Source organism: Vicia villosa, linkage group LG2 (genome assembly GCF_029867415.1).
Source record: "Vicia villosa cultivar HV-30 ecotype Madison, WI linkage group LG2, Vvil1.0, whole genome shotgun sequence".
NCBI lineage: Eukaryota > Viridiplantae > Streptophyta > Magnoliopsida > Fabales > Fabaceae > Vicia > Vicia villosa.
Window position 1 is genome coordinate 203,008,487 of NC_081181.1, and position 25,196 is coordinate 203,033,682.

At 32.9% G+C, this 25,196-nt stretch overlaps 2 protein-coding genes and 1 long non-coding RNA gene across 3 annotated transcripts; 2 read left to right on the plus strand and 1 right to left on the minus strand.

Moving 5' to 3' along the window:
• Positions 1–2,953: 2,953 nt before the first annotated feature.
• LOC131653649 (lanC-like protein GCR2) lies at positions 2,954–7,208 on the plus strand. The gene is made up of 6 exons (XM_058923903.1): positions 2,954–3,349; positions 3,543–3,721; positions 5,759–5,870; positions 5,983–6,099; positions 6,197–6,511; positions 6,731–7,208. Exons 1-6 carry the CDS (start codon positions 3,176–3,178, stop codon positions 7,067–7,069), a joined length of 1,236 nt encoding a protein of 411 aa, XP_058779886.1. The 5' UTR covers positions 2,954–3,175; the 3' UTR covers positions 7,070–7,208.
• A 136-nt stretch (positions 7,209–7,344) lies between these two features.
• LOC131653650 (protochlorophyllide reductase, chloroplastic) lies at positions 7,345–9,581 on the minus strand. The gene is made up of 5 exons (XM_058923904.1): positions 9,423–9,581; positions 9,232–9,330; positions 8,410–8,941; positions 7,916–8,274; positions 7,345–7,686 (listed from the first exon to the last, which is right to left on the minus strand). Exons 1-5 carry the CDS (start codon positions 9,474–9,476, stop codon positions 7,531–7,533), a joined length of 1,200 nt encoding a protein of 399 aa, XP_058779887.1. The 5' UTR covers positions 9,477–9,581; the 3' UTR covers positions 7,345–7,530.
• An 11,788-nt stretch (positions 9,582–21,369) lies between these two features.
• On the plus strand, positions 21,370–22,136 carry LOC131647983 (uncharacterized). The gene is made up of 2 exons (XR_009298016.1): positions 21,370–21,499; positions 21,794–22,136. It is a non-coding gene; the product is annotated as an uncharacterized LOC131647983 (long non-coding RNA).
• Positions 22,137–25,196: the final 3,060 nt, after the last annotated feature.

Below are 25,196 nucleotides of genomic sequence, written 5' to 3' on the forward strand. Positions count from 1 at the left end.
AGATGTTTCTGTACTTCGACCAACATCATCAGTTTTCTTAAAAGCCATTTCAGCTTCATTGAAAACAACATCTCGACTGGTGATACACCTCCTGTGACCTGGCTCTAGGCACCATAGCCTATAAGCTTTGACTCCTTCTGGGTATCCCATGAACATGCATTTCAGAGCTCTAGGTTCGACCTTGTCTTGCCTAATGTGAGCATAGGCTATGCAGCCAAATACTCTCAGTTTGTCGAGATCTGGTGGATGTCCCGACCAAACTTCTTCAGGTGTCTTCATATCTAACGCTGTCGAAGGACATCTGTTTATCAGATATGTTGCTGTCGCAACAGCCTCAGCCCAGAACACCTTCTTTAACCCCGCACTAGTCAACATACATCTAACTCTCTCCAAAATAGTTCGATTAAACCTTTCAGCCAAACCATTTTGTTGTGGAGTACCTGCAGTAGTTCTATGCCTTGCAATACCAGAGGTAGCACAAAAACTGTCGAATGCCTCATTGCAAAATTCAAGGCCATTGTCGGTTCTCAACCTCTTGACCTTTCTGCCAGTCTGATTTTCAACCAAAGTCTTCCAACTTTTGAAATTCTCAAACGTTTCATCCTTAGCCTTCTGGATGAATACCCATAATTTTCTGGAATAATCATCTACTATGGATAGGAAATACCTTGCCCCAGAATGTGATGCACACCTTGCAGGCCCCCAAAGATCAGCATGGATGTAATCAAGGGATCCATGTGTTCTTGATTTGCCTTTGTTGAACTTCACTCTGCAAGATTTTCCAAGTACACAGGGTTCACAAAACTTCAGCTTTTCGACTTTGTCTCCACCAAGCAGATTTTGTTTCCCTAATTCGACCAGACCCCTTTCACTGACATGGCCCAATCTCATGTGCCAGATTTCAGTTTTCGACAAAGGTTTCGTGGATGCAACATTTGTCGAACCACTTACAACTTCAGCCTCAAGGGTATACAAGCCTTGTTTCTTCACGCCTCTCAAGACTTCCTTCGAACCCTTCATGACTCTTAGGATACTTTTCTCTCCTTGGAAAACATATCCTTTCTTGTCGAATTCACCAAGAGAAAGCAGATTTCTCTTCAAATTAGGAACATACCTGACTTCAGTCAACAACCTTATTGACTCATCATGGAGCTTGAATCTAACAGATCCAATACCTGCAATCTTGCAAGCCTTGTTGTTTCCCAGCAATACTGATCCACCATCTTGATCACATAATTCCTCGAACAAGTCTTTGTTTGGAGTCATGTGCCAAGTGCAACCTGAATCCATAATCCACTCTCTCTTAGAGTCACTGCTTGAAACCACAAGAACATCAGATGATTCGAAATAATCTTGAACAATGGCAGCGTTGCCATTATCCTTACCTCCATGATATTTCAGGCGTTCAGGGCACACCTTTCTTGTGTGACCCTCCTTTTTACAATGGTAGCATCGAATGCCAGATGCTTCGCCACTGTAAGACTTCGACTGGCTTTTGCCTTTCTTCTTGTCGAACTTACCATCCTTTCGTAAGAGTTTTCCTTTAACGGCCAAACCTTCGCCAACAGTCGAAGGTTTATGCTCCTTTCGTTCATTCAAGTCCTTAGAGTACAAGGCTGATTGAACTTCTTCAAACGTCAGGGACTCCCTTCCATACAAGAGAGTTTCTTTGAAGTGAGCATGTGATCTAGGCAAAGAACACAATAGTAACAGCGCTTGATCTTCATCATCGATCTTCACATCAATATTTTCAAGATCAAGAATCAGCTTGTTGAACATATCCAACTGCTCAGCCAATACTTTGTCTTCAATCATCTTGAATGAATACAAAGCTTGCTTCAGGTAGAGTCGATTTACCAGCGATTTGGTCATATACAAACTTTCAAGTTTCACCTATAACCCTGATGCCGTCGTCTCCTTTGATACCTGTCGGAGAACCTTATCACCAAGGCTCAACAAAATTGCGCTGTGTGCTTTCTCGATCATAGTTGTCTTCTCCGCTGCCGTTAATGCAGCATTCATGGCTGCCTCTCCCTTCAACGCTTCCAAACAACCCTGCTGAACCAGTAGGGCTTTCATCTTCAAGCGCCACAGACCGAAATCATTCACTCCGGTGAATTTTTCAATCTCATACTTTGTTGACGGCATCTTCTCCACGCTCACCGCACCAATTTGTTGTGAAAAACGATACCAATAACAAAGTATAATAGGGAATTAGAGAGGATAAGAAGAACACAAGAATTGGTTATAACTGCTTTTCTTTCACTTTCTCTTAAAACAAGATTACAAGTTTACAAGAATAACAAATAACCTCTCTCACCCTAAATTAGGATTTTCAGCTTAGCAATGATGAGAGACTAGTATGCTATTTATAATAAAACCTAACATACTAACTAATGGGCTTTTTCCACAAGGCCCATTACACAAGTCAACTTAATAAACAAGCTAACTTAACAAATTAGGGTTTAAACACTAAAACCTAATTTAACATGCTAACAACCCTAGCATCTTCGACACAAGCATGTGAACAACCTTCGACTTCATGCTTAACCCTGTCGAACTAAGAAGCTACCCTTCGGCCATACTAGAGTTCGATCCAAAATCTCACAAGAGTAATTTAAATTCGATGTTGCATGATATTTGTAAACACATTATTATTTATTCTGTTGGAACTCAAGTTGGAATAGTTAAATTTGATATCGATTAATAATAAAAGTAATATTAAATTTATGAGAGAAATGATTCGTCCTCTCATTGTCTTGAAATTTTGAGTGTGAAAATCTCTTGTAGTTTGTCCAACCTCTTGAGAATGCCAATACCAATAGATCTAATTGAGATCAATTCTTTTGTGTACGAGAATACCAATACCAAAAAGTCTAATTGAAATCAGGTCTTTGTGTGTTTAATAATCTTTGTAATCAATTTCTAACTTTTTTGTTGGTACAAACTGAATCATTGCACCACTGTTTTACTTTTTCAGTGGTACCAAACAGTGGAATGGGACAGTTGACTCACTTTCTCTTCTTATTTCTATCTTTTTACAAATTCAAACACAGTGAAAGTATCTACAATAAACCATTTTAAACTACAACCCCCGTTTTGCACTTTGTAGTTTGTACACTATACTGTTGTTCTCAAGCTGCCTATTGTCTGTACTCTGCCCCTTTGGCCGGAGATGGCTGATCGCTTCTTTCCGAATGATTTGCCACCATTCATGGCAGAGACCACACATGAAGATGAAATTCCTTCCGATACACCAACACCACACTCACTCACCTCACTCCTTTCTCTACCTTACCAATCCCTCGCCTCAAAACTCCAAGCTGCAGCACTTCATTTGAAACAATCGGTACTCCAAAAATAATCTTCATTTTTTTATAGGATTCCTATTCCTACGGCTATTCTGATTTGTGGGTTTCTTTCAATTGGCACTCTTTGATTTTGGGTAGGCTCAAGTTAGTAGCTTTCACATTGGTGTCATATTGGGTCGGTGTGTTTTTGCTCACAAACTGTTTGTGTTATGTTTTCTGATTGTTTTTCAGGTGGTGAGTGAGACATGGGGTTCGAGTGGGAACCGTGTCAAGGACTATACTCTTTACACTGGGGTTCTTGGAACAGCATACCTGGTTTTCAAGGCTTATGAAGTAACCAAGAACTTGGACGATCTTAACTTGTGCTTGAAGATTGTTAAAGCTTGTGATTCTGCTTCAGTGAATTCAAGGTACTCTCTCTTTCATATAAAACCCACCTTGTGATTATGCTTCAGTAAATTCAAGGCCTACCTTGTTTTCATATAAGTTTTAAGTTGTTTTCATAAACTATCCTATAGAGTTTAGAAACATGTCATAAAATATTTTCACAAGCTCTAACAAACAGTCTTACAAGTGATTATGCGGTAGATAAGCTATAGCAGGTTCTTAAAATGCTCAGTTACAGGATTTTAGTTGTTGAGGATTGTTTGCTATGAATAGTTGGATTTTGAAGCAAAATGACACTTGGAGTTGCTTGTATATAGGCTTATCTATAAATTAAAATATTTTGTCATCAGTAGATTTCATAGTAAGGAGAGTAGATAAGATAAAGGGTAATCAAATCACTAGAGCTAGAAGAAGATCTAAAAAAAACTATTAAGGTTATGTTTGGATTGATGAACCAGAACAAAGCAGAATGAAACAAAATGAAATGGAGTCGAATCGAGCGGAATGGAACCAAATGAAATGAAATGGAATGGAACCGAGCAAAATGGAAGAAAGACCCCATTTTATTGTTTGTTTGAATATTTTAATTATAAAACCTCATTCCATTTCTTACACCACAAATTGAGAGGAATGAAAATCAGTATGTTTCTGATAGAACCAACTGGTATATTATAACTAAAAATGGAGAAGAATCCTCTTTGATTACAATAATGACATTACTTTGAAGGTCTGCCTACCTTCCAATGCCAAAAGGCACCATTCATCTCAAATGACAAACTTCCCTTTCTAATCCTCCTATCTATTCAAGGCAGCATGCCTTATTTGGCCTAACTACCTCTCAACAAAACTATTAACTACCAATTAACTAATTAATTAACTAACCAACTACATAACTAACAAGTTACAACTTCTTAACTTCTATTATGAGATTGTGATGGTCTTTGCTTCTCTTCTTTTTCAGGGGTTGCTCCTCCTTACATTCTTTTCCTTTGCATGATTTTGCTTCTATCACTATTTCTTCATCACCAGAATCTTAAAGATAAATTTCAAATTCTAGTCTGAATTTTATGATGAACTCCTTCTCAAAGGTAAAGAACTCAACTTTTTGATTGATTTTCCTCTCAGGAAAGCCAGCATTGACTAGCTTCTCTCTCAAGTCCCAACCAGAACCCATGCTAGCCAATTTTTCTCACGAATATTTAGTGCTTACCGACAACCACCAATAAGCATCGCTGCTTCCATCAAATCTTGACATCACTTCTGCTGCCATCTTTACGTCAAAAATTCCCACACAGCCGTTGAATCTTCTTGAATCATAGTTGCTCTGATACCAATTGATAGAACCAACTAGTATATTCTAACTAAAAATGGGGAAGAATCCCCTTTGATTACAGCAACGACAAGTCTTCGAGGGCCTGCCTACCTTCCAATGCCAAAAGGCCCTATTCTTCTCAAATGACAAACTTCCCATTCTGATCCTCCTATGCTATTTATAAGGAGCGTGCCTTATTTGGCCTAACTACCTCTCATGAAAACTATTAACCATCCATTAACTAATTAACTAACTAACCAACTACTTAATTAACAAGTAATAACTTCTTACTAATAATAGCAGGTCTATCAGTTCATTTCAATCCATCCATTATTTACAAATTCAAACAAAGAAATCTAATTATTTACCACATCATTCCATCAAGTACCACCAGTCCAAACATAGCCTTAAAGAAACTATAAACATGATTTAAAGATTTATGAGTTGGATAGAAACATCAGATATGATTGAACATTATGGCGTCATTTGATTCATGTAACCGACCCTACTTAGTGGGATAAAACTTGGTTGTTGTTGTTGTTGTTGTTGTTGTTGTCCTTTGGGCTGTGTAACTTGAGAAATTTGCACTTGTGTTTCTGCTTAGGATTAAGTTAAGGAATGACTTAAACTAAAACTTTAAACTTGTCTTTTGAAATTACATAATTTAAACAGTCACAGTTTCAGCCTAATATGGGAGAATGGGAGATAAGGTGATTATAATTTTATTTACTAATGTATTGAGTTGCAGCCGCGTGACGTTCATTTGTGGGCGTGCTGGTGTTTGTGCTCTTGGTGCAGTCATAGCTAAGCATGCTGGTGATAAAAGATTACTTGAGTATTACCTCAGACAATTCAAAGAGGTATTTTGTTGTATTTATTTCTGAATCATGATCTGTATGATAATTCAATTTACACATTAATTTTGGCTGTTTTGTTTCTTTTTCCTATTGGTGCTTTTTGCTTTGGGAACAGATTGAGCTTCCCCATGATTTGCCCTATGAAGTGCTGTATGGAAGAGCTGGTTACTTATGGGCTTGTTCATTCTTAAACAAGCATATTGGTAAAGACACAATACAAACTACTCACATGGTAAGCCATACGTGCTTCATCGTGGCACTCTTCATTATGATTTATTTTGTCAAAATCACGGTTACATGAAAATTAGCTTTTAATTTAAATTTGACAGAGACCAATTGTGGAAGAAGTTATAACAGCTGGTAGACAATTGGCTCAAAAGGGAAGGTGTCCTTTGATATATGAATGGCATGGGAAGAAATATTGGGGTGCTGCTCATGGACTCGCAGGAATCATGAATGTTTTAATGGACATGGAACTCAAACCAGATGAGGCAGAAGATGTAAAGGGTACACTACGCTACATGATTAAGAACCGTTTCTTGAGTGGCAATTATCCCTCCAGTGAAGGAAACGAATCTGACCGTCTTGTGCATTGGTGTCATGGTGCTCCTGGAGTAACTCTTACGCTTGTCAAAGCAGCCGAGGTAATCTTCTCCTTTCCTTGTTTTATTAACAATGAGTCAATCTTTTCCCGCATTACCATATTCAAATACGAACCGAACACGGAATCTTTTTGATGTAAAGGAACTGGTAAATTGATTATTTTCGTGAATTTGATTTCAATGATTACAAGCATAAACTTGAGTATTGCTATGTAATTTTCTTTTTCTTGTTCTCATGACTAGTTTCTTTACCATGATTAGGTTTTTGGGGATAAGGAATTTTCGCAAGCAGCTGAAGATGCAGGAGAAGTAGTATGGAAGAGGGGTCTTCTTAAGCGAGTTGGAATTTGTCACGGCATCAGTGGGAATACCTACGTCTTTCTTTCCTTATACAGATTGACAGGAAACAAGGAGTACTTGTACAAGGCTAAAGGATTTTCTTGCTTTCTACTTGATAGAGCGCAAAAGTTGATCGCCGAAGGAAAAATGCACGGTGGAGACCGTCCTTATTCCTTATTCGAAGGTCTTGGAGGAATGGCATATACTTTTCTAGACATGATTGATCCACAAGTGGCAAGGTTTCCTGGCTATGAACTTTGAGTTCATAATAGATAAAGCAACATATGTATATTACAAATGTAAATTCCGTTACCAAAACCGTAATATTTCGGGTAGCTGAGATGTATTTGATTTTGTGCTTTAGATCCCAATGTATGCATCTGTCTTGAAGTGTTTATAATCTTTAAAGTATAGTTTTTGTTATAATCTCGGAAGTGTAGTTTTTGTCAAAAATGGAAGTGTTTTTGCCTTGATTTACTTCAACATTTAAAAGAAATTTCATTATGGACAGTTATTTCAGAAAAGTTTATAAGCACTTTGCCAAATGGTTGAATGATTTTATTAATTCATCAACTCCTACATAAAGACAAAAAAAGTTCCTATCTAACACAACAGTTACTGCACTCAACATGATATATCATTTTCACTCTTCTGTGGCATCATTTTTCTTCCATGGCAATGCCTTTGCCTCTAACTCAGCATAGATGTTGGAGGCTCTCACTTTAGGCCAAACCAACAAGCTTCTCACTAACCTCCCACACCTTGCGGGCCTTCTCGGCATCACTGGCCTCTTGTGATAGTTGATTTTCAAATGAAGCAGAAGCGTTATTCCAGCTCCAGTAAACACCCGATTTTGTTAGGCTTGGATCACTTACAACCTACATGGAGAACAACAAAACCATACATGAGAAACAAAGATACTTCAATGATTCACACACTTCTCGCAAGCACATTCCTCGAGTATTACTGCTATAATTAGACCCTTGTTTGGAAGTAAGCAACTATAAATGCTTATAAGTTGTTTTCAAAAGATCTTCTAAAGAGGCTTACGAATGATTATGCTACTAGATAAGTTCAAATAAGTTAATCAAAAGAGTCTCTTATTACCTGAGCAAGTCTCTTTCCCGACTCTTCCTCTGAGACGTAGCCTTTGGTTATGTACTTTTGGAATGGGGGGAAGAGAGTTCTGAACAAGGGAATGTGCTCTCTAAACAAGCCTGTTGTGGCAATGCAACCAGGGTAAAGAGAAGCAAATGTGATTCCAGTTTCCTCGTGATATCTTCTATGGAACTCTTGCATTGTGAGCATATTACAAACTTTGCTGTCCTTGTATGCCTTGGCACCGTCAAACTCTCCACCATCGATCATGGCCGAACTGTTAAGCCCAGTCAAGCCACCAGCAAGTCCCCTCAAGTCACCGAGGTTAGCCTTTGGAGGTACATTTCCAGCCAACGTGTTTGTGTTACCTATTTAATTCATACACAATTAGTGCAAAACACAACAAAATAATAGTCCTAGATATTGCAGAGAATTGCAGTTATATTGCAGTCGCAGATACATCAAAAACCGTAACATCGCAACAAGAAAGCAATGAACTTTACCTGTGATTGAGCCGACAATGATCAAGCGCTTTGAAGGGTAATCGGATTTTTTAAGGTCCTCAAGCAAAAGGCGCGAAAGAAGAAAATGCCCGAGATGGTTTGTCCCGACACTAATTTCAAACCCATCCGCCGTGAAACTAGGTTCCTTAGCAGTTGGAAAGTAAACAGCAGCATTGTTAATAAGCACATCCAATGGCATTTCAGAACGCCTGAAATTATCAACAAACTGACGAACACTGTCAAGAGACGCAAGGTCTAAATGCATGATTGTGTAGTTTTCCTTAGCCAATCCAGCAGATTTCGCAGCTCTTGCAGCTTTGAGATAATCCCTGCAAGCCATAATTACATGCCATTTTCCTGATTCCGCCAAAGCCTTAGCAGTCGCTAGGCCTAGACCAGATGAAGCACCAGTGATTACAACATTTCCTTTCCTCAATGTCTTCTTCCCTTCAGATGATGACTTGTTAACTGCCGGAGTGGACGGAGCTGCTGTCTCTGCCCTCACAGCACCAACTTTTTGTCGCAATTCCCTCTGAAAGCAAGGAGAAAACATAAATTAGACAATGTCTCCGAAAAATTAGAGGCATAATATAACACTAGCAATATAATGAACACACTCCCTTTAGTACATGTCCGATGAATTTGACAGAATCACGACCGTGATTATGTCAAATTCATCGTGAATCCAAACAAGCACTTACAAATTTTCCTAACATTTATTTATACATGTGACATATTTTGATATACTCAAGTATAGTACTATTAACAATTTAATGACTAATTGAGGAAAAAAAATAAAACCAAAGTTTTGTTGTGAGTTACCTTACACCTCAATGCAGAAGAGGTGAAATCAACTTTCAAAGAATCGGAAAATGAAACACCAAAAAGAGTTGAGTCCTTGAGAGATGCACCAATCTTCCCCTATAAAACACAAATAATTATCAACAAATTCAGTTCAATTATCAACTTTGAAAAAGTATATATATACAAGAAGAAGAACAACAATAACGAACCTCTTTGGGAATGGAGAAAGAAGCAGGAAGCCAAGAAGCAGTTTGAAGAGCCATTAGTATATGAAAATTTATGTAATAAAATGTTGTGGTGGTGTTATTAGAAATATGGATTTGAAATTGAGTTTATAAAGTGAAGGAGTTATTCAAGATATGTGAGGATAAGATAATTAGCAGTATGTGCATTTGCCACATCCTTTCAAACCAACCAATGAGGTTTTGAGTTTTAGATTTCATAAAGAAAAAGATATTTTAATATATGTGCCAATAGAAGTCACAATAGTGTCACAGACTTCATTATTATTACTAGTTATAATAATATTATAATAGTTATAATAATATTATAATAATATCATCATTGCAGAAATCGATTACAGGCTTGTGGGTAATTTTTTGGATAGAAAGTGAATTCAGAGATTTTATCTTTTAGTAATGATAGAATATTTATTTGAATTCAGGGAAACTTAGATATACTCTCTCTCTCTCTGGTACAAAAATTGTCATAGTTGTTCTTTTATGCTATACTAAAAATTAACAAAAAATAATAAATTAAGGAGAGAATAAAAATAATTTTATTAAATTAATCACATTAATTATTGGTTATTTTTGTTATAAGAAATAAAAAGTTGAAAATAATAATTATGTGTGTTAATTAGGTGATATAGTTAAAAAAATATTAACTTATTTATATTGAAAATTTAATATTTTTAAACAAATTTTTAGAATCTAGACCATTTATGTTTTAATCATTTTGTTTTTATAAAGTGCTTTACATGGTTTTCTTTGTACTAATATAAAAGATTCACGTTTATGTTAGCGTAAGAAATATTTTACATTATACTTCTGCAAAAAAAAAAAAAATTATTTTTTTCATAGGATCTCTTACTAGAGATGATTTGAACATTAATTTATTATTTTATAAAAATTTAACTATTGTTTGCTAAACTTAACTCTTTACCGTTACAGTTATTTATTTTTTAAATAATTTATTTATTTAATATTTTTAAATAACTATCAACCGAATAAATGAGATGGTACAACTATAAATCCATCTCTACAATCACATATTTTAATTTTAGTGACAACTAGAGGTGAAGATAGTCTAGGCTATGTTAGGCTTTACAAGATTTGAGTCTGACCTGCGATAAATTTATAAGGTCTAAGTTTGGTCTATGACCTATTAAGGTTCAGTTTTTTAACCTAGTTTGGTCTATGACCTATTAAGGTTCAGTTTTTTAATCTAGTTTGGTCTATGACCTATTAAGGTTCAGTTTTTTAACCTGACCTGACCTTTTTAAAAGTTTGTTCTGACTTGAAAGTCTATTTAAAAGTCTATATCTCATTAAAGTTTTCAATTGATCCATTTTACTTAAGAAGTCTTATAATATATATATATATATATATATATATATATATATATATATATATATATATATATATATATATATATATATTTATATATAGGGGATGTATCAAGTAGGAGGAGTTTTTAAATAAGAGATAAGAAGATTCAATCCTAACCATTGGATTAATTAAGAGAGAGAAATAAATTATTTATTAAAATATTAATATAACTATTATTTCTCTCTCTTGATTAATCCTATTGTTAGCATTGAATCCTCTCATCTCTTATTTAAAAACTCTCCTACTTGATACATTCTATATATATATATATATATATATATATATATATATATATATATATATATATATATATATATATATATATATATATATATATATCATTTAATATAATAAAGCAAAAGGAGTACTTTGGCAAGTTTGCCAAGTGTCACTCCCTTATGCTTTCTAACCATTTCTTTCAATTCTATTTATAGAAATTTCTAATTACTTCTTTATATTTTTTTTTATATTTTTTAGTTATATTTATTTGTATGATTATTCAGTTTTGAAAATCTGAAAGAATCAATTATTATTATTATTATTGGCAGATCCTTTAACTTCAAGTTTCACATTGGGTCAAGCAAAATTACTTGGAAATCGATTTTGTGCCTTGGAAACAACCAAAACCACCTCACCGAAATTGATTTGGGGAAGAGAAAGATACAAACTGTTTCGCCTCTTCTCCCTCTCCAAATCACATCCACATCAAAACCACCTTCACCACCGTTCTCCTCATATCTTTCCACAATCTAAAACTCTCCACCACCGTGAGACAACAACTCCAGCCAAGACAACAACAAAGTCCTTCTAACCCTAACAGAAACCCCCACCTTCAACCCTGCAACATTTTAAGACAAAGAAGCATGGTGGTCGGAAAACTTTACCCCGCAGCGGAGTAGATGGGAGAGCGGCGACTGTGCACCCGAACTTAAATCTGTTTGGTTTAACGAAAAGCTCACGTGATAGAAATCTCAAATATGGCTTCTTCCATCTACTTGGAGGCACGACGGCCGGAGGCAGACTGAGAATGGGCTGCCGGTGGTTGGATTGAAACAACGATCTAATTGTCTCATTAGAAAGGCTGGAGGACGAGGAGTACGGAAAAAGTCATTGATTCTTGGTTGGAGTTCCTCATTGTCGGAGAAGATGGTGAAGGTCGCCGGCGGCGGCTAGGGTTTTTAGAAGAAGGTAGAAAGCATTCTTTTTAGGTTACTGGAGATTGAAAAGAAAAGTGAAAATGTTTTGTTATATTTTAATGAATGGATGATTCTTTGTGAAATAGTAGTTATTAGTAAGCTTTTAGAGCATATTGGATTAGAGATGGATCTTCCAGATATTAGTTAGCATTTTCTTTGTTGATTTTGACAAGTAGATGGAACGAATTACATGAATTGATGCATTTTTGTGTGTGAATGTGTCTGTAGTGACGTTGGCTGATGATGGAAAGAATGTGGTAATGAAAGGCATGAAACATGGTGCTTGTGATTATTTGATGAAGCCGGTGTGAATTGAGGCTATGAAGAATATATTGCAGCATGTGGTTAGTACTACTTTCTCATTTGTTATGTTGTGGCACAAAGCAAGCGACACATAGACTAAGAATTGACGTCGTCGTAAGATATATTTTTCCATTTTATTTCAGCAGCTGGTACTCATTTGGATCTTTTTTTTACAAGGATTTTTGCTAATGTAAAACAGGATGTATCTTACAGACACACCATGATTGAGTTGGGTTCAGTTTTTATCACACCATAACCAATCTTACAGCAACATACATTTACGTTCTAATATATCATACAACAACACCATGATTGAGTTTGACTGAAGTGAAAGAAGTCCAATAACAAGGAATCTGGTGTGTGTTATTTTGGTTAGTTAGTTTGTTTAATTGGTTATTTATTTTTCATTACATCAATTTGTTCTTAGTAGGTAGTTAATTTGTACTAATTTCATATTCACGTGATTGGACAAAAACGTATATATTTTTGCTTATATTTAAGATCGGAAGAATTATAATTTTTTTCCAGTATTTATCTTCATTGTCTCTATTACTCATAATGCAAATTGGGCAATTGTGCAGTTATTGCCAACTCAAGTGGGATTCGTTCATGGGTTGCAACAGGAAGAAGAGGTCTGTTCCCGCATCAAAACATCACAAGTGTAAAACATGCTTATATTGTAGTATATGTTTTAATGCTTCTTTTCTACGTACTAATAATAAATGGTTATGTTGTTGTATTGCTATTCAGGAGAATTGTATCTGGCTTTCTTCAATCAGAGTGAATAATAAATGACGATAGAAACAATGACATTAGATTTGGATAGGTTTTTCCCTTACAGAGGCTTCCATATATACATGTCAAGGTATTGAAGTATGGATTGGACCAACAACTATACGAAGGGTTTCCGTACATGTCAAGGTACTGAAGTATGGACTGGACCGAAAATTGTACGAAGGGAAACACAGGGGATGATAGCAGCAGACGTTAGAGTTAATGGATGTGCAATATTTTTACTTGCCAATATTTTGGCTTTCTATTATTCATTTATTATTCAAAAGAAAAACAAAAGATAAATTTATGAATAACATCTCATTGTTGAGTTTTTTTTATACACTTTTCTGATCTGAGATGTTAATTTGGTGTGGTGCTGTAAGTGTTGGATCCCACCAAAGTATGTAATGGAATAGTTGTTTCATTTTTTTTAATAAAATTATGACTTAATTGATATGCACCTTCCAAGTGTTGCTGCGGGTTTAAGTTACAATCTACATTTAAGTAAACTAATACAACCTTACAAAGTTTGAAACTCGAGAAATATTGTATTGCTAAATTTACATTTTATATTATAAAAAATGTAGCACATATATTAAATAGTACAATCATCAAGATAAAAATTAAAATGAATCATCTTTTCATGTGTATAATTGTGTTAATCTTTACACATGTGTGATAGGTTCAATATGTGTTTTATTATTATTGGACATTTTGTTTTTTCTTACTTAACTAAATGACTGAATCTAAGTAAAACAAATAATCTATAAAATATTTAAGTAAAATAAATAAAATGCAAACACTTATATATATAATAATAATAAGTACTATATTTTTTTAACAACACTTTTTGTTTTTCTATTATTTTATTTGTAAATTATTTATAAATTGTAATTTCTTCAAAAAAAAATCTAAACCCGTGCCTCGCACGGGTATCCCACTAGTATATATATATATATATATATATATATATATATATATATATATATATATATATATATATATATATATATATATATATATATATATATATATATATATATATATATATATCAGCCTATAAGTCTTTATAGACTTTTTAATAGCTTAAATCTGATCTATTTATTAAAATAGACTTTTAAAAAAAAATCTAAGTCTGACCTCTTTATTAAATAAACTTAACCTTAAGTAGGTTAGACTATAGGTATCTTTTAGTCGATCTAACCTATTCAGCTATTCTCACTCCTAATGACAACTATCAATTAAATCGGTTTCACAAAACCTCGTTACAATCATTAGTTGAAATTTCACTCAATTAAAATCATTATGTTAAAATATACTACTTTTGTCATTCTATTTGATATAGTAATTTTTTCAATCAATAAAAATCAATGTGTTAAAATATACTACTTCTGTCATTCTTATAAATAAAAATTTAATTTTTAAATTAATTGAATATGTGATGTATCTAATTCTATTAAGAAAAACTTTACATTGATTATGAAAAGAACTTTAACAAATTTATATAGAGAAATATAGCTCAGAGTTAATTTTATAAAAGTCAGTTAACTCAAATTTAAATTTAAATTATAATATTAAAACTTAAGGATCGAATCATGAATAAGTATGAGGAAAGTCCTACTTTGGTTACAAATACATTAAAAAAAATTCACATTCATTTTAATTATCAATAGAGTCTTTTGGGTTAGAATAATAATTTAAGTGTGAGTAAGTGAGTAAATAATCTCACATTGCATAAGAATGTGGTGACTTAAACATATATAAGTGCGAGTTATTAAGTGCATTGATACATAGTGTAGGACTAGACACCTTTGTGAGAGACACGCCACTTATCCACCTAAAACCTTAAGGTGATAGGTGAGTGGATTCTCCCACTTATATATGTTCAAGTCACCACATTCCTATTCAATGTGGGGTTATTTTCCCACGTACTCACACTTGCATTATTATTCTAACACTTCCCCTCAAGTGTGAGTCCACAATGTGGTGACTTGAACATATATAAGTCCCTCAAGTGTGAGTCCACAATGTGGTGACTTGAACATATATAAGTGGGATAACTTGGGGATGACAACGAGTAGGATCGGGTACGGGTTTACACTACCCAAACTCACACCCGAAATCACCACCCGAACCCAAATCCGAACGAAACCAAACACATGCTAGCAAAATAACACCAACGCCCACACCCATTGGGTTCGGGTTTTTTTATCAAAACCCGAAACTGCAGCAAAATGCATAAAATATATTTTTCCTACAACTTTACAATATATATAAGTGGGTATGATTTCGGGCACGAGTTTCACACTATTCAAACCCGCACCTGAAATATCGGATGACACCCGAACATGAACCCAAACTTAGTCAACTCGGGTTCAGGTGCGGTAGGCCCTACGGGTTTGGGTCTGCTTGCCATCCCTAGGATAACCCACTCACCTATCACCTTAAGGTTTTAATTAGGTGGATAAGTGGTGTGTCTCTTACAAAGGTGTCTAGTCCTACACTATATATTAATGCTCCTAGTAACTCCTCCAACAAATGGTATCAGAGCCTAGTTCAAGAAAGGAAACAACCGACTTAGTATTGAAATGCCCACACTATTTATCAATGCTCCTAGTAAACCCCCCCCCCCCAACAATTGGTATTAGATCCTTGTTCGAGAAAGGGAACGATCGACTTAGTATCAAAATGCCAAAGATGATGTAAGAAAGGAGAGCAATGTGGACTCACACTTGAGGGAGAGTGTTAGAATATAATAATACAAGTGACTTAGTATCAAAATGCCCAAGAAGAGGTAAGAAGCCTTTGGTTCGAAAAAGAGACCGACTAGCTTAGTATCGAAATATCCAAGAAGAGGTGTCTCGTTGCCCAAGAAGATGTAACGGTGGTACAAGTGCGAGGAGGAGCATCATGGACTACTTGAGGGGGAGTGTTAACTTGAACATATATAAGTGAGAGAATCCATTCACCTATCAACTTAAGATTTTAGGTGAATAAGTGATGTGTCTCTCACAAAAATGTCTAGTCCTACACTATATATTAATGTTCCTAGTATCTTGAACCGAGTGACACATTATAATAAATCTTAAATTTTATACTAACTAAACAATAGAGTCTTCAAAGAGTTTTTTTATATATAGAATGAGATATTTTATTATAGAAATTAATTTTATTAAAACAAATTAAATTCAACTCTAACTAAATAAGTCAAATTAGATTGAAGTTAGTGACTAAACTTTTACAATATATTAATAATGAATCAATATTTGAATATTGACTTAACGGAGACGCACTGATAATTTTAAAAAAATTTAGGCTAAATATTTTTTTTACTCAATAAAAATTATATAAATCTAACATTATATTAATAATTTAAAATTTTCCGTCTAATTTAATAAAATATATAATTTTCACTGATTAACATTGTAAAATTCAATTATTTCTTTTCTTTTAAGAAATATCCAGCTTATCCCACGTATCTGAAACATAACAGATATTGGGAAAAAAAATTTAATGAAAAAGAATGCATTAAAGAGTAGTATATTGTTATATATATATTTTTTTGGCAGCATCTTAGATAAGGCATAGGATATTGTAAATATTTTATTGAATATACTAGAAAGTTTGGGACACTCCATTTTGAGCTGCATCAAGTTGCAAATGTGACAAGAGACTTCACTGATATATTGTCTTAACTCAAAAATCCGATTAGGCGTACTATTACACACTATAAGTTTATTGTCGTTGCAGATAACTATTACTGCTAGCACCTCCTGTTTTTGTTAATACACTCGTCTCTGTATAAACAAGAATGGGGAAGTAAAAACAAAACCTTTTCTACATATAAATGAAGATAAAACTTGCTAATGACAAAAGACGAGTAACTTAACGGAGGCTGTAATAAGACAGACAAGTATTTATTGTAATTGAAAGTTTATGGGATAGGGGTTAAGCCTTAAAGGTATAACACATTGCCTTTAAAATTAGTTATTGTTTTGAGGCTTGCTATTTTGACATCCAAATCATATACCTTATACATATATCTTTTAAAATACAGCTATATCATGTACTCATTTGTATTAGAGAAATAAAAAATAATTATTAAATATAATAAAAAAAACAAATCCGTATAAAAGAACGGTGTAAGTTGTCACATATAGTGTATGAATATCAATTCTCTATTGTTCTATTAGTAACCAGTAAGAAGTTTGTGCCACACATCTCTCACTTTCATTTATCAAGTTTGAATTGATTTAATTAATTGTTTAACATTTATATAGTTACAAATTTAGAATCATTTATCAACTTTGAATTATTTTTTCGAATCGTTAACAGTTAGTCATATTGCAAACATAAGTTAATATAATCTACCAATCGTCATTCCTTTATCCAAATAATATATTCAAAAACAAAGTTATCATGGTTAGAAAATTTAATAGTAAGTAGTTGTTATAAAGTTGATAAAGAAACATATCAGCATCTTAAAAATTATTTCTCAAATAAACCATAAACCATTGAAATTCATCATTCCAGCAATCAGCCAATAACAACTTTTTTCTTCCTACAACAACATGAAGAAATATATGAAATTATACATTATTTATTTGAAAATGCAAAAAACCCAATCAAAGTTGTGTTTCGATGATTAGTAAATTTATCAAGTTTAACAGTCAAACATAAATAGGGATGACAATGGACAAGGTCTGGATAAGGTATTATAATACCCGTCCCCATACCCGCGATTTAAAAAATCCTCGTAATCGAGCTCATACCTTCGAGGGCACAAACTTTTGTACTCGTATCATATGGGTATTTACCCATACCCGTTTACCGCATTTCTATTAAAACATTATCAATCAATTGTACCTTATCATATTATTTTAAGTTTTTAATAATATTTTAAAAATTCAAAAAAGTTATTATTGAGTTACGAAATAAACAAAGACTTTTATTAAAACGCGTACAAGTTTAATAGTGATGTAATTAATAAAATTGATAAACATACATGTGTTTATAATAATAAAAGTAAAAATATATTTATATATTTATATATAAATATATAAATATAAGGTACCCGTACCCGCGTCCATACCACTTATTTTTGTGGGTAATTACCTGTGTCCATGCTCATACCCATTTTACGGATTTTTACCATACCCGTTGTGAGTGATTTTTTAGGGTACCTGCTGGGAATGTGTACAATGCCATCCCTAATCATAAATTAAAATTAGTTTTAAAATCAAAATATATGTTAAACATACCAATTATTAGGGATGACAATTTTACCCATCTCTAATGGATACTCTAAAAAACACTCACAATGGGTAGGGTAAAAATCCGCAAAAATAGATACGGACATGGGCTCATGTAATTACTCACTAAAATAAGTGAGTATGGACACGGATACGGATACCTTAATATTCACCCCGTCCCTACCCGCACAATATATATATATATATATATATATATATATATATATATATATATATATTTATTATTATGTACACATGTTAATTTATCAATTTTATTAAATACATCGCAATTAAACTTGTATTCATTTTAATATAAATGTTTATTTGTTTCTTAACTCAACAATAACATCCTTGAAACTTTTTTAATGTTGTTGAAAAGATTTAAAATAACATGATAAATTATAATTGTTCGAATATTTTTATTAGAAATGCGGGTAAACGAGGATGAGTATGAGTACTTAGGTACCCATAGGGTATAGGTACTGACGTTTGTGCCTACGCGTGTATGGGCTCGGGGATAGGATTTTTTTTCAAAATGCGAGTATGGGGACGGTTACTATAAGACACGACCCATATCTTGCTCATTGCTATCCATACTAATCATCAATAGACTTTTTCCGTTTATAAATTTTTTTTTAACTTATTCCTGTTTTTAAAAATGACTTTTTCAGCTTATATAAATACTAGTTACTTATTCTCATTTGCAAATATAATTGTATCAACAATAGATTTTTTTCTTGTTTATAAATATATTTGTAACTTATTCCCGTTTGTAAAAATAATTGTATCAACAATATATTTTTCCCGTTTATATAAATGTTTATAAATTATTTCTATTTATGAAAATAATTGTATCAAAAATAGACTTTTCCTATTTATAAAAATATTTGTAACTTAGTCCAGTTTATAAAAATAATTGTATCAAAAATATATTTTTCCCGCCTATAAAAATATTTGTAACTTATTTACCGTTCATAAACAAAATTGTATCCACAATAGACTTTTCCCGTTTAAAATAAATATTTGTATTTTCTTTCCGTTTATATTACTAGTCACGCTATCTCATTTGTCAGTTTTGAAATTTGTATTACAAATTATAAACATTCACAGAATCACAAATATAGACTAATAATATGCATCAACCTTTATGAATTGATCAAAGTAATATTTTCAAATATTTGAAAAAATAATAAACTTATTTCATACAATATAAGTGCCTTGAACTCGTGTATCCATTTATAAAAATAATTGTATCAATAGTTAAAATTTTTCCATTTATAAAAGTATTTCTAAATTATTCATGCTTATAAAAATAATTGTAACATAATCCCATTTATAAAAATAATTGTATAAACAGTAAAATTTTCTTGTTATAAAAATAATAATAGACTTATAATCTAAGAATTAAGTTAATTAATGCTAAGAACATCACCAGATAATATTGTTTGATTTGAACAAATATAGCTCAACTTATATTTGTAAATCAATATTTGTAATGTATCTCCGTTTATAAAAATAATTGAATCAACAGTTGACTTTTTTCGTTTATAAAAATAATTTAATCAAACAATACATTCAAAAACAAACAAACGTAACATGGATAAAACATTTAATAGTACGTAGTTATTATAAATTTCAAAATGTAACATGTCAGCATCTCAAAAAATATTTCTCAACTAAACCCTAAGCCCTTTAACTTCACCACTGCAGTTATACCAAATCTCATATTTTCTTTTTTTATCCTACAACAACATGAAGAAATATATCAACTTCTATATTGATTAATATTGATCCATTGCATAACCCTTAAGCTTGATCCAAATTTCTCAATAGCATAATGGGGCTCTCCATAGCATGGACTATGTCAGAACGACCCCCTCTTAGAACAACATAAAGAATCTGTCTAAAATATCCTCCAAAAATAATAATTTGTTCACTTTGTCAACTTTCAAAGCTGAAACAATAGTTTGTCCTAGCAAAACAAAATTTGAAGCTGAAACAATAGTTCGGCTTATATCTTATGTCTATTTTGAACCATTCTCTTCATACATTGGATATTCTTTTAAGGGTTTAATATACTTCACCCCCTGCCAATATAGCGAGTTTTGGTTTACGCCCCCTGAAGTTTTTATTATTATTAAATGCCCCTTATAAAACCCAAATCCTAGATTTACCAAACCCTTTTACCATATTTGCTGACTGGGCTTTGATTTAATTGGTGATATGGCAAAACCTACTTGATGACATGGCCATTAGAACAACATCACTCCTATCATCACTTCCACCATCACCATCACCACCACCACCACTACTACCTCTCTACTTCTTTCACTCTCTGAAAATGGCCATTAGAACAACAACGCAAACAGCATCATCATCATCAGCATATTCCATGAAGATACAAACCTTTCACTTTCTTGTGTATGAAAAAACTAACAACCCTCAAGATACGAAATGGATTTATTACATTGAAAATCACTTTTAACTGAACAAAAGAGTAAGCTGAAGAGCAAAAGTAATTCCTCTTAACTATTTCTTGCTTCTACCACAGTCCCATGAAAATATAAACTAAACAATAGGGATCTATCTAGTGCTGAAAATTGACCTGAAACAAAATTTTATAAAATGCTCCTGGTCTTTTAGCTCGATCAGCGTACTTGGGAAGGTGAACATAGCAGTCCAGAAGCATCAGCCCCTATTCTCCCTGCAAAGACTTTTGTGATGGCGGTTATTTTCAGGTATTTTTTTATATATATTCTTATGTTTTCGGTATTAAATGAATTAACTTGGTGTTATTATCTCTACTTGTGATAAACTAGGATGGAGAAATTTGACATGAGAAAATTAAGATGCCAAGTAAAGTTGGTGTTTAGGCCTGTGTTTGGAACATTGTTAGTAACCACATTTAATATTGTGGACCACTTATTTAGTGATAAGAACGAAATGTTTTTCAAATATTCTAACAAGGTCAATGTAACATATGGAAAAGTGTGTGTAGCTAACTACTCTACCATACTATTTTCTGTAGGTTTTCCATGTATTGAAACTGAAAGAAGGACAAGATATTACAGCTCTTGCTCTAAATAAGGATAACACAAATCTTTTGGTTTCAACTTCAGATAAAAAATTGATTATCTTCACTGATCCAGCTGTAAGTTGAATTACTGTCGATAAAGATCCTTGTCAAATACCAATTATAGCCTACATTGAATCACTGTTTTTCTTCACAGCATGCCCTCAGAATGAGTATTCCATGATTATTTGTACAATCCAACATAATAATATTCACTGTTTTTATACATATATTTTGTTAAATCTTATTTGAAAAACCATGATTAATCCTCTAATCCACCATAATAACACTACTAACAATACCTTCAGCATATATTTTAGTAAATCTTACTTTATATACCATGGCTGTAACTCTTAAGCTTATTGGTTGCAGTTAAGCTTGAAAGTGGTGGATCAAATGCTCAAACTTGGTTGGTAAGAGGATGGACTTAGGCACCTCATAAAGTCAGCTTTTAGAGTATCCAAAAGTGATGTAAAAATCTTTTATACATAACAACTACTAGGAATGTCATAATGGGGATGTTGCACTCCTTTTTGTAAGCAATTTTGTTATGTTTTTATGGTTTAGAAATGTCTTGTAACATATGTAACAACTAACTCTTACCAAAACAATATTCGACTCTTAGGTATAGCTTTAGTATAAGGTTAGTCTGCTCTCCCAATTGTGCTTAAGTGTAAATATTTTACAAGCTTCTATCTGAGGTTTGGGCCAATAATTTTTACCCCAGGATTTTTATTTATCATAGTCAATTGAAAACAGGGTTAAATAGTTTTTCTCTCTTCATTTTTCATATTGATGAATATAGCCAACCATCACCATAAAAATAAGTATATTTCATTGAACAATTTCCTTCTAATCCCTGTGTGATGCTTTGATTTCAAGACCTCCATTAATATGAAGATTTAACATTGTCTTATAAGTCACATTTTTCTTCTCATCATTCAATTTGAAACGAAAACAACCTAATAAAACAGCTGAGAATATCTTCATCTGTCTATAAGCAAACTCTTTTCCAAGGCATATCCGAGGACCAGCCTGCATATGAATCAAAATTCATTTTAGCATATGCTTTTGCAAAGGAACAAATTTGAATAAATGTTACTTGTCCATTATAAAATTCTACTAACCTGAAAAGCAGTAAACTTGAAAGATCGCCGATGATGAGACATGGTGACGCGAAAAGAAGTTGATATTGAGAATAACAACCTGTTGGTTATGGTGAAGGTGGTGGTGGTGTTGGTTATGGTGAAGGTGGTGGTGGTGGTGGTGGTGGTGGTGGTGGTGTTGGTTATGGTGAAGGTGGTGGTGGTGGTGGTGGAGACTATTTTGTATTAGTGGTTAAATATAATTCAATTAATTATTTATACAACCTTTTGCCACATCATCCAAAGTCAAAGCCCAGTCAGCAAATGTGGTAAAAGGGTTTGATAAATCCAGGTTTTGAGTTTTATAAGGGGCGTTTAGTAAAAAAAACATTCAAGGGGGCCAAACTGAAACTCGCTATATTGGCAGGGGGTGAAGTATATTAAACCATTCTTTTAATGGCCACTAAAATCCACCAATAATATCACAAAAAAATTTGAATTTAAATTACTAAAATGTTATTTAAATTATAGGATAAAAGAGTTGAAGTTTGGGAGAAGTTCTAACTCCAAGAGACTATTGCAAATTTGTTAAACCACCAAGGATACATTGCAGGATTAAAAAAAGAGAATAGGTCAATACATCAAAGGAAGAATATGAAAACATAGAGAGCCTGGAGTTAGATGAGAAAAAAGCATAAGTGACATAAGTGAGACCACTAGCTTACTTATCTATATTTGATACCTCAAAAGTAAATCATGACTTCATGTGAATATGACAGACCTTTTGAACATTAGTCATATAATTACAACACACTTCACACAACTACTTTACTATATTCTACCTAATTCTCACTAAATTCATATATACATCAAAAAATAAATTGAAAAAAGAGACACTACAACTCCAATTATCCTTGAACATCATATTATTTATTAATTATCTTTTTTTGTTGAAATCAACTACATCACTACAACTCCAACATCCTTTGATGTGACAAATGTTAGACCTGCAAGACACAGTGCAATTATGTCTCAAGAAGATATGAATAACTTAAGCATAGCTCACAGTAGAGAAGTATTGTAGAACACATATAATTACATCAGTTATTTGTAAATTTGCAAAGAAAATTATTCATTTTCAATTTCATCCGCCTTTTCTCTATAATTATGTTTCTCTCTCCCCTCGTCTCACATTTACATGCAAATTAAACAGGTAGTAAAAATAGGTAAGTTAAATCTTAAATACAGATCTGAATTTTATAAAAAATCAAAAGCCCAATTTTTTTTCAAATACGGTTCAAAATTGCACGTAATAAATACATTATCTGAAAGAAAAACACCATAAAGTTATAACACCACAACCACAGTCATGACAACGACCATATCATTTTTTATTAATGATATCATAAATTACGACAAAGAAATTAGTGTTGACGCCTAGCAAACTTTCAAAGAGTGAACTATTCATTTATCTTTTCAGTATCAACGATAAGTTTCTTGAAGACTTCATAAACATGTCATAATTAAACATACAAACATATTCCTAATTACGCGAAAAGTAGAGCCATATTCAGCTCAAACAATTCATAATACCAATAAAATAAAATAAAGCAAACCTAGAAAACCATAAGAGATGCAATAATATGTAAGGTAAAATGAAATCAACAATTGTAACGTAAAGGACATCATTTAGAAAATAAGATGATTATGTTCAGGATGTCCAATCAACTATAGCATGAATCATAATAATGCCCAACCCTTAATCATCTATTATGAACCTACTATAATTTTGTAATATAATAATGAAAGGATAAGATGTTCATCAAATATCTTTTCTAAACAACATTGAAATCAAATAAAGATATATGTAATATATTCATTAAATGGAAAAAAATTGGGTTAATTGGAAACATCAATTACGAGAGTTGTAACACCAATTACACGAGTTTATTGATAAGTTTCACAAAAGGGAGATCAAAAGGGATCCCAATTTTGAAACCTTAAAATCAAAAAAATTCAAAAACAAAAATTGAATCAGATATGGGTGGCTCTGATACAACTTGTTGGATATTATTATAACCTTATGATTTCTATCGATATAGAAATTAAGAACAGAACTCTAAACGAATCCCTATGAGTCAAATATGCCATCGAATGACATCCCTTGAACCTATATCAGAATTCAACCAGAGAATGAAAGCGGGAGCGTACCTGAGTTTGACATTAAAATCGTTAAAGGTTTGCGGGTATGTGATCTTCCGATTTGTAGAGTTCCTTAGGGTTCCTCGAATCTCTTTTGATGGGTATGAAGAGAGAAACCTAATAAATAGTGTAGTTTGATCGTTCTACAAATGGGGAACATAACCCATATAAATAATCTTAGAGTTATTTCTTAGTTTTCAATATTCTAATTTGACCCCAAATTAAATTAGATATTGACTTATTTTATCTACACAATAACCTTATCTTTCATGACATTTATGCTCTTTGCCACAAACTTAATATTAATTCCTCTGCATTGTCTCTTGTCTCTATGGCATCCCTCGCAATCTGCACAATATGTTGGCATACTGGCAACATGTCTATTGTGCGGTCATCCTTAGCATGCTTCACTTCCAATATCTCTTGATTAGAAGATCTAAGTGGTGTTTCCACGACATCCAGTGTCATGTAAGGATGTAAAACTCGAT

What these genes read in the sequence shown, in the direction of transcription:
- LOC131653649 (XM_058923903.1), top strand. Translation starts at nt 3,176, where the DNA reads ATGGCTGATCGCTTCTTTCCGAATGATTTGCCACCATTCATGGCAGAG. An exon ending in CAATACAAACTACTCACATG is followed by an intron (nt 6,100 to 6,196) that starts GTAAGCCATACG and finishes TAAATTTGACAG; the next exon opens with AGACCAATTGTGGAAGAAGT. An exon ending in CGCTTGTCAAAGCAGCCGAG is followed by an intron (nt 6,512 to 6,730) that starts GTAATCTTCTCC and finishes TACCATGATTAG; the next exon opens with GTTTTTGGGGATAAGGAATT.
- LOC131653650 (XM_058923904.1), bottom strand. Translation starts at nt 9,476, where the DNA reads ATGGCTCTTCAAACTGCTTCTTGGCTTCCTGCTTCTTTCTCCATTCCC. An exon ending in CTTTCTCCATTCCCAAAGAG is followed by an intron (nt 9,331 to 9,422) that starts GTTCGTTATTGT and finishes TGTGTTTTATAG; the next exon opens with GGGAAGATTGGTGCATCTCT. An exon ending in CTTCTGCATTGAGGTGTAAG is followed by an intron (nt 8,942 to 9,231) that starts GTAACTCACAAC and finishes CCTTGCTTTCAG; the next exon opens with AGGGAATTGCGACAAAAAGT.